The following is a 10,960-nucleotide window of genomic DNA, read 5'->3' as shown; positions in this document are numbered from 1 at the left end:
GTCTTGGTTTGGATATTCATGCTATTACTGTATGATAATATAAGAACTATAGGTGAAAAATGTTGTGTGGTGATGATATAGTGCCTTCAAGACCTGAGGCTCAACAGACTCAAAGCAGGATGAATATAAAGAAAACAAAACCTAGGCATATCATAGTCAAATTGCTGAAAACCAAAGAAAGATAGAGAAGTATCTTGAAAGAATCAAGAGAAAAATGACATACTACATACAGGGGAACAACAATATGAAAGATGCTAATTTCCAATGGGGGCCTGAAGATATTGGAATGACACAGTAAAAATGCTAAAAAAAAAAAAAAAAAAGTGCAACCAAGAATTATCTAGAGAAAATATCCTTCAAAAAATGAAGGTGAAAGAGACAAAAACAGAGATAACTCACTACCAGCAGACCTACACTATAAGAAATGGTAAAGGAAAATTTTCAAATGAAGGTAAATGACCCTGGATGGTAACTTGGATCTACATGAAAACATATATTTTAAATTTTCTTCTCCTAATTATATAAATATAAATACATTTAAAGCAAAATCTATAACAGAAGCATAATGGAGGAAGGAATTAAATGGAAGTATACTGTTGCAAGGTTCCTATACTTTGCTTGAAGTAACTCAGTGCTATCTCTAAGTATATTGTGATAAATTAAAGCTTAATATTGTAATCCCAGACTTCTGGGAAGATGGTGGAGTAGGCAAGCTGGAACAGGCTTCTCATCCATGAAAGTAACTAGAAAGGGGCTGGAGGACACCAAAGATCATGGTTTCAGGGTGTGACCGCCATAGAGGGTCCCCCACAGTACGTGGAGGGGACACTGACAAAAATGGAGGAGAGATGGTGACTGGAGGGATGCAGTGTTTTCCCTTTGGATGGCCTCCCAGCTGGCAGCAGCAAAACCGCTGCCTGGCAAGGGAGTGAGCAGCAGCTCTCCACTCCCATGCACCTACCTTGACAGTTAGCTGGGGGGTGATCCTCCACAGACAGCAGGGATCTCCTGTGGGGAATTTGGTGGGTAGTGTTTGCTCTCCCCACACAGAAGTCCGGTGTGTGGGGGTACAATGGCGAGCAGCGGGGAGGGGAGAAATGCCATACTGGTGATTGGGAGCCCATCCCACACCCCAGAGACTTGTGGGTGCAAGGCAGGTAGAGAAGCGGCAGGCAGAGCCCACGTCCCACCTGCGGGGTGCCCTTGATCAGGCTCCCTGCCTACCTGCTTGGGGCCCACATTGCAGCCCCTGGACCAGGATTCTCAAGAGCACACGGAGATCCGGTGCACTGACTGTTCCCACCTGGTTTGGACTCTGCCCACCACACAGGAGAAGTTCCAGGAAGACCTACTTGAGAGCACCACCTGTTGGCAGGTTATGGAAACTGCAGTGCAGCAAGCTGTGCCTCAAGAGCGGCACCTTCTGGTAGGATTTGGAAACTGCACTCCAGCAAACCAAATTATATATAAATGCTCAAATAATTCTGCACTTCCCAAAATAACCCTATCAAGACAAGCACATGCCCCAAAGCCAACAGAAAACTACAAAGCACTTAAGGATCTAGAAGATATGGACAAGTCAAACTAACAAATTAAAAAGCCACAAGAGACACAAAATTTGGAGCAATTAACTAAAGATGTAAAAACAAATCTCCAAAACAACTTCAATGAGATGTCTAAAGACATAAAGGAAATCAAGAAAACACTACAAGAGCGTAAACAAGAATTTGAGAGTAAATAAAAAATTAGCAGACCTTATGGAAATAAAAGACACTGTGACTCAAATTGAAAAATATACTAGAGACAAACAATAGCAGATTTGAAGAGGCAGAAGAAAGGGTAAGTGAACTTGAGGACAGAGTAAATGAATGTGAGCTCGCAAAAGAACAAATGGGAAAAAATGGAAAAATTTGACATGATCTCAGAGAAATTATGGACTACATGAAGTGAACAAATACAAGAATCACTGGTGTCCCAGAAGGACAAGAGAATGGTAAAGGGCTAGGAAGAGTGTTTCAAGATATAGTTGAAGAAAACTTCCCAAACATTCTAAATGACATAAATATGCAAATCAAAGATGCTCAATGAACTCCAAATAGAATAAATCCAAATAAACCTACTCTAAGACATATACTGTTTGGATTGTCAAATTCTGAAGAGAAGGAGAAACTACTGAAAGCAGCAAGAGAGAAACAATTCACTACATACAAAAAAACAACATAAGACTAAGAAGTGACTGCTCAGTGGGCACCATGGAAGCGAGAAGGCAGTGGTATGATGTATTTAAGATTCTGAAAGAGAAAAATTGCCAGCCCAAAATTCTTTATCCAGCAAAGCTCTCCTTTAAAATTGAGGGAGAGTTAAAAATTTTCACAGACAAACGCACGCCGAGAGAATTTGTTAACAAGAGACCTACCCTGTGGGAAATACTAAAGGGAGCTCTACCAGCTGAGAAAAAAAGAAAGAAAAGAGAGGTCTGAAGAAGAACACAGAACTGAAGAGTTATTAGTAAGGATAACTTAAAGGAAAAAGGAGAGAGGGAAAAATAGATCTAACAGTAATAACTCCCTTCAGAGTAATAACTTTCTGAATGGATTAAACTCTCCAATTAAAAGACAGACTGGTAGAATGGATTAAAAAATATGACCCACTGATATGCTGTTTACAAGAAACTCATCTCAGACCCTGTGACACAAAGAGAATGAAAGTGAAAGGATGGCAAAAGTATTCTACGCAAACTGCAATGAAAAGAAAGCTGGGGTAGCTATACTAATATCGGAAAAAAATAGACTTTAAATGCAAAGATGTCACAAGAGCAAAGAAAGACACCTCCAGAAAATCTCTTTTGTTGCTCAAATGTCGACTTTCTCTCTCTAAGCCTAATTCTGCAAATAAATTCATCACCCTCCTGCCAACGTGGGACAGGACCCCCAAGATGAATGAGCCTTCCTGGCGACATGGGCTGTGGATTCCGGGATTAGGTCTGACCCTGGCATTGAGGGATTGAAAATGCCTTTTTGACCAAAAGAGGGAGAAGAAAGGCAACAAAATAAGATTTTAATGGCTCAGAGAATTAAAATAGAGTCAAAAGGCTGTCCTGGAGGTTACTCCTATGCAAGCTTTACCTAGATATGCCAAATGACCACAATATGATAAACCCAAGTCAACAGTATGCCTGAAAACCTTAAAGAATACCTGGATCCTTATCTGAGACTCTAAAGTTTCATTCACTAAGTTTATTCTTCAGCAACTTAAATCCTTCAGAGTGCTCCTATGCCAGCTAAGTCCCCAAACCCAGAGGCAATAGCCTCTTCAAGAACATCAACTAAATTTGCCCCTTTGCTCATAAAGTTGACACCCCTTTTCAACATGAACAGGTTAGGGTGGTCACTGCCTAGACATCTCTGAAGATTGGGAAAGTGATTAAACTAGAGGAAGGGGTAGCAACAGACAAGAAGGTATTTAATGAAGGATTATGAATACTGAATCTTTATATAATTTTCTTTTTCTTAGTTGCTAGGGTATTAGAACAGCTAGAAGGAAAGAATTGAAGTGGTGGATTTGTAACACCTATCATCCTTTGAAATTTGTTCTTCAGCTACTTGTTAAATTGTAATTTGAAAGCTATACCTTTTTGTATATATATTATTTTTAACAATAAGGAAATAACTGAAACTATGATACTACAACTCATAACAACCTTGGAAATTTCCTATATATCTACTTGTTCAATCATACTTTGAAAGATATTATCTTTTTGTATATATGTTATATTTCATAATAAGGAAATAACTGAAACAGTGGAAATGTAACCTATAATATTCTTTGAAATTTGCTCTCTAACTACTTGTTAAATTGCACTTGGAAAGTTATCATTTCTATGTATATATGTTACATTCTGCAATAAAAATATATGATTAAAAAAACTGTAATCCCTACAACCACCACTAACAAATGGAATAAAGGACAGACATTTTTCTTCCTTTACACGTATGAGGAAACTTCTGCTTCTAGCTATGATGGAATTGCCCATAACAGACAAAACCTGTCACCAAGAGAACTACAAAATCTGGATAAATATAAAAAAATAGCTGTTTCATGGCATCAGTGATCATTCAAAGCAGCTAGGAGAGACTAGAAAGGAAGAAGATGAAGTGAACTGAAGCTTCTCCAGCATTTTTGTCCCTTTCGGGCATTTGCTGAGAAGAAAAGCAGTAATATAGAGCCTTTGACAGTCTCCAAGACTGGGGCAGGGGGCAGGGGATAAAACTTAGAGCTCAGAATCCACTAAGAAGGATGGGTCCTTGTAATCATCCTAGGCTTTCAGTTGAGGGCTACTCATATGAGTATGGTAAAACTAGAAATAGACCAGCTCTCAGAAGGCCTAAATTCTAGTCTTGAATTATCTCAGTCACTTACTGTGTCTAATTTTGTCACAAGAAAATTAAATCCTCTTGGGCAGACGATATCAAGTTCCAGAGCTTCTGCAATATTTCATACATAATGCTTGGCATTTAATTAAAAAATTGTTATACATGCCAGGAGACAAGACCAAATGACTAAAAACCAAGAGAATAAAACAGACAATATAAATAGACTCTTATGACATGCAGATATTGAAATAATCAGATATGGACTTTAAGTCAACTGTGATTAATATGTTCAATAAAGGATAAATGACAAGATGGAAGGTTTCATAAAGGAATTGGAATCTCTAAAAAAATGAAATGGAAAAATTAGAATTGAAAAATACAGTTTCTAAAATTAAGAACTCAAAGATAAGTTTAACAGCATATTAGACACTGCAAAAATAGAGTTAATTAACTGAAAGATAAATCAATTTATACTGAAGCATGAAGAGCAAAAAGATGAAAAATACAGGAATAACATAAAAGATATATGAAGGACAGTAAACATGCTTCAAATACGTGTAATTGGAGTCACAGAAGGAGAGAACAGTAGAATGAGCAGTAGTAATACTTGAAGAAACCCTGGTCAAAAAATTTCCAAAACTTAACACAGAGATTAAGTCACAGATTCAAGAAGGTCTTGAATTCCAAGCAAATAATAACAAAGAAAATTCTGCTAAGCACATTTTAGTAAAATTGTTAAACACCAAAGATATAAAACCTTAAAAGCAAAGAAAAAAGACACAATGTGTTCAAATGAGCAAAAATAAAACTGACAAATGACTTTTCAACAGAAATAATGGAGGCCAGAAGACAACAGAATAACATCTTTAAAATGAAAACAAGTGACAATCTGAAATTCTATACCCAGTGACAATGTTCTCCAGAAATAAAGAGCTTTTAGATGAAGAAAAATGAGGAAATTCGTTACCAGCAGGTCCACATTAAAATAAATATGTAATGGAGTTTTGTAGCAAAAGGCAAATTATCCCAGAGAAAGCACCATAATGAAGGAAAGAAACAAAAACACAGGAATGGGTCAATAGGTGGATAAATATTACAATATTACTATTGTTAAAACATTAGTAATAATGATATTCTGCAGGGTTTTAAATATATGCAGAATTAAACAGGATTAAAGTGTTGCAAGGTCTTTGTATTGTCTGGAAAGTCAAAAAGTATGAGAAGCCTCTAAACAGTCAAATATGCTTATTGTAATTTCTAGGGTAACCACTAAAAAGACAATAAAATAATGTACAACTAACAAATTAAAAGAGGCAAAATGGAATGATAAAAATATTTTATCTATAAAAAAGAGGGAAAGAAAGGAGGAGAAAAGTAACAGATGAGACAAATACAAAATAATAGCAATATAGTAGGTTTAAATGCAAATATAACAGTAATTACATTAAACGTAAACAGACAAATTACTCCTATTAAAAGTCTAAAATTATCAAAGTAGGTAAAAAATAAACAAAAATCCAGCTACAAGTTGCCTACAAGACACATTTAAATAAAGGACAAAGAAAGCCTAAAATAAAAAAATAAAAAGATATACTATGCAGACACTAACCAAAAGAAAACTGGTATAATTATACTAATAATAGACAAGGTCTTTATTTTAAGGCAATAAGCATTACTAGAGATAAAAGGGACATTCATGATAAAATAGTTAGTCTAACAGGATATCACTAGTATGCTGGAGCTGACTTGGACCATCTTGTAAGAGCCAATATGTGAATCTCTTCCGAATTCCATGTTCAGTGACTTCACATTAATAGCTTGAAATCAGTCACAATATGAGTATTTACACCATGGACATTGGCTAATGCTACAAATCAGGGCTTTTCCCTCTTCTCCCCTTTGAAGGGTTGGTTGTTAAGATTTATCAGCATACAACTGGATATAACAATTGTTAAACTGAATGCAATTAATTATACTTATAAAGCAAAAAAGTGAGAACCAAAAAGGGAAACAGGCAAATCCATAATTACAGTTGGAGATTTTAGCATACCTCTCTCATTGTAGCTGACAGAACAAGCAGGGAAAATAAAACCCCAGTCCAATGTAAGTAAGGATGGAGAGAATTATAACTTACCCAAAACCAATGAGTGGTAGCTAAGGTTGGAACTGAATTCATCTTAGCCTAATTTTGCTTTTGCTATGGTTTTCTATTGCAGGGAAGAGCTGTGATATTTACCTTATAAGGATCACTGTGATTTCTATATTAATACAAAATAGGAGAAAAACAAAGCATATTTCTTAATTACATATGGACACAACTACATCTCATTGCTAGAAAGCCTTTATATGAAAGTCTATATTTACAAAACAAATTATGGGGACAGTATGGCTTTAAAACAGAGGAATAATTTTAAGGGATGCCCTGTAATTTTCTTTGGTAACAACTATCATGGAACTATTAAACCTTTGATAGTGGTGGTGATGAGAATGATGATGATAATGATAGTAAAGAAGACAATAGTGCAGCTAATTTTTACTGAGGGCTTGCTTTGTGCCACGCATGATTTTAAGCACTTTCCCATGTGACCTTATTGAATCCACTCAACAAGGAAATGAGATTGATACTTTTGTTATTGCCATTTTCCAGAGAAGAAACCGAGGCACGGAAAAATAACTAATATACCTACATCCACACAGCTAATCCTAAGAGTACTCTTACCAATATACTATTCTGCCTATGCTTAAATTGATTAAAATGTGCTTTAAATTTAATATTTCATGAACATACTTCAAATATAAAGAAAGGTATTTATGTTATATATATATTTCTTAAACAGTCTCTAGGGAAAGCATTTATGTCTCTGAACTAAGTTTTTTGTTTTTCATTTTGAACAGTAGGTATAGCAGGCAGACTGAAGCTAGAGAGAATATAGGCTCTTGTTTTCTTCATTTAGAACCAACTTCTGTGCTCCTTTTTGAAAACGTCTTTATCTTTCTCAAACAGAAAATCAGGCATTTTTGCCATGCCCCATTTTGTTCAAATAGGAAACATAGCCTGTAAATTCTTTTGTAGGTATATAACAGTCACTTTCTGAAAATGTAAATATACACAGTAAAGAAAGATGCCAGAGGGACTAAAATACATAATAAGATAATATGGTAACATATGAAGAAAAACAAATACCCACGAAAATGATTTAAAGCACATTTTTTATTATAGATAGTTAAGTGTGATTTGCTGTAGTTAAAGGTATGTTTATAATGGATGAACAAACTTTTCTTTATACCAAGAGGTATAATATTTTTCTTTTAATAGTGAACTAACATTTTTCTGACAACAAGGAAAGACTGAACTGGCTGGGCCTATTTTAAATGGCAAAAGATGTTTTTTTCCTGGATGTTGCTTCAAAGACTGGTAGGTTAAATGCCTTTCGGTCCCAACACATTAAATTTAAGAACAGTGAAAGAGAAATCAATGAATATGACAAAGCAGAAATATAAAGTTTTTATAATTTAAGGAAGCAGCAATATCAAAAGATTTGCTGAATTAAAACTTTACAAAATATATATACAAAAGCATCATTCCAGATGATCATGGTTTTTAAAAAATAGTACATCACAATCCCCAAACTCTAACCCAAACCTACTACTGGATGTAGCTGGCCTTTACTATTTTTTACAACAATTTAAACAAAAAAATGAAAATAAAATAAACCTCCCAATTCTCTTGTGTATAAGCACAGGATACATTGTGCTGGCTTTGATTCCATATCCACAAAGAGAATTCTAAAACAGAACAAGGACTTCACATAAATAATACTTTACTTGGTATTACGTATGTGACCAAACAAATTAAAATAAGTATGAACAACCAAGACATATCTTGATGTAACCAGTACATACACTCTTAAAGAATGACAAGACGAAAAAAGAAACAGAATACTCTACAAAAGCCATAAGCACCTTGTTTTAGAAAGAGCACCAAGCAACACAAAAAGGCAACACATAAGAGGTAGTGTACCACCGGCTAAGATGTATATGTCCATTAGGGACCTGAATACAGCTTAGTGTTTGGGAAAATAAGACATAATAGACTGTGGCTTATAATTTTTAGACAGAAGCACAGCACATTTGGGAGCATTAGCCAGTATTGCTCCATAGTACTCTGCATCTCCAGCTGTCTAATGGATACCTCGCTATCAGACAGTCAAAAATATAGGATACCCTGAAGAATTCCATATTCATAAATTTTCAATTCTCAGGAATTCTCTAAGAAAGCTCAGATCAATATTATTTTTAAAAGAATTAAATACTTTGTCAATTATAGTTCTTTAAGAAATGCTTTTTCTCCTTCTTAGGAGGAAGTCTTTTCTTCCTGAGTTTCTTTATGATTTAGCCAATGCTTTATTCCATGCATTTCATATTGATAGTACCTTTCTATCTATAGTTTTGCCTCTGCAGCAATTACCTGGCCAACAGCATGAATTCTGAACTAATTTAGAGACTTTAGAGAAAGCATACAGAACTGCTTTCAATGTAGTACTTCTGTCCAGTTTTGAGATAAGGAAGTTTTTGTACTTCAATCACTGGAAGTTGAGCAGGGTCCTGGGTTTGAAAAAGGAATTTTGCTTTATGCCAACTGCCATCCTGAATCTGGAAAATAAGAACAAAATGCTTTTATATGTCATTGTTTTTTAGCAGTCATTCTCAGAAGAAAATGCCCTTTGTAGACAATGCAGATTTATTTTAAGGATTAGAGATAATGAATTGAAATTGCCTGGAACAGAATAAATGGTAACACTTACTATTAATAACTGAAAATTTGGGTTTATTCCTTTTTCTGTAACTGCATTTTTTGTTGTGATTTTTCCCGAAGACCAGGCTTCTGCTTCTGTTGTCTCTGGATCACTAGACCAGATATGAAGGAGAAGGCGCCCCTTCTCCAAATAGGAGTAATAACCGGCCATTCTGTGGATGGGCATTTTTCTTGGATGGAAGGGAAGGAGCTATCTTAACTTCTCTGTACTTTAGGCAAGAAATAACCAGAATCATCTTAGTCAGAAGTAGTTAAATAATAGCTACACTGAATCATCTTTTAGGTTTCTTTTTACTCCATTCTGCAGCTCCCTGTTTATATCATTTTTTTCTTTTCTCTCTTCCTTCCAGGCTTTTTGATTTAGCATATTATTATATGTTCTTTTGTTTCTGATAAATTCTATTATGGATCAAAAACATATCATAAAATGTGCTATGATTAAGATTCAATAAGACAAAATAAGGATAAACAATTGACAAGTTTTGTGGAGCTTTCTATTCAGGAATTTATTCATTTACTTATTCATAGAATTATCATGTGATGAATTTTAAAATTTGAAGGACTTTTAGGAATACATAAGTTAAAATTTCCATTTAAAATTAAGGCAATTAAAGCTCATTGAAGATAAGTCACTTGTCTGATGTCATAAGTTTACTGCATATCTAGAACTAGAATACTGTATGTAAGACATTTTTAGATTCATTCATTAAGTCTTTCAAACAATATTTATTGAACACTAAGTACTTTTGACATAGCTGAACAAGAAGTTATCGGCAATTTTCTTACAGTGCTGTGGGAAATACAAAGATGAATACATTAGTCCTGGCTTCTGAATTCTAGCAGCTTATAAATCTAGTTGGAGAGAGGAGAAACATAAACAAATAGCCATAATACAAGACCAAATATAGTAAATGCAATATAAGTAATACAGATGGTGAATGCTAAATCCCTTATTTCTAACTAGAGTAGTCAGGGAAAGCTTTATGGAGAATTCAGAATTTAAGATGGGCCATAAAATATGTCTGAAAGATTCACTTGGTTAGAGAGGTAGAGAAAGGCATTTTCAGAGAAGGGAATGTCATGAGGTTTAAAAAAAAACAACACAGGAAAGCAGAAGATGGGTCTGAAAATCAGTCTAGTTTTAATGGGTTAAAAGCGCAAACCATGGCTTGGGACAGATTTGCATAGGAATCTAGGTATGTTCTTCACATATAAAATCGAAACAATAAAAACCTACAATATAGGATTGTGAGGATTAAATGAGATTTCAATGAAAAGTCCCTATAGTATAGCGTGGCATGGGCTTTTATAGACATCTGTGGTTAATTTCTTGCTCCTTGACCTTGGGCAAGTTCCTTAACCTCTCTGTGCCTTCATTCTCTTACCTACAAAATGGGACTAAAAATACCTTTTTCACAAAGCTGTTATGATTAAATAAAATAATGTATGCAGTGCATGGTACCTGCCATATAATAAGTCCTCAATAAACAGTAGTAGTAGCTGTTGACATGATTATTATTATTATTAGTTTGGCAATAGTGTAAAGTACACAGCCAGTGAGAGCCTGGGCTAGAAAGGTAGGTTGGGTTCTGACTGTTTTAAGTTTTGAATAAAGGATTGATAAGTTTGGATTGTAAGTCACTGAAAGTTTCTGAGCAAGATTGTAAAAATTAAATGAATTGGTAGGTGATACTGATCCCTTGGAATATGGATATAAAGAGTTGTAGACTTCTGACTGTTTGCTTATGATTTTTGAAATGCCTAAGCACTA

General features: G+C 34.9%; 1 protein-coding gene across 1 annotated transcript in view; it reads right to left on the bottom strand.

Moving 5' to 3' along the window:
* Positions 1-7,607: 7,607 nt before the first annotated feature.
* The window catches only part of COL24A1 (collagen type XXIV alpha 1 chain), a 466,350-nt gene continuing 462,997 nt past the window's right edge, over positions 7,608-10,960 (bottom strand). Inside the window, 1 exon segment of the mRNA XM_037826738.1 lies at positions 7,608-9,026. Coding sequence (XP_037682666.1) covers positions 8,880-9,026 — 147 coding nt within the window. The 3' untranslated portion in view covers positions 7,608-8,879.

Source organism: Choloepus didactylus, chromosome 2, assembly GCF_015220235.1.
Source record: "Choloepus didactylus isolate mChoDid1 chromosome 2, mChoDid1.pri, whole genome shotgun sequence".
Lineage (NCBI taxonomy): Eukaryota > Metazoa > Chordata > Mammalia > Pilosa > Megalonychidae > Choloepus > Choloepus didactylus.
The sequence above is the reverse complement of the archived record's forward strand: the minus strand, read 5'-3'. Positions and strand labels throughout refer to the sequence as shown.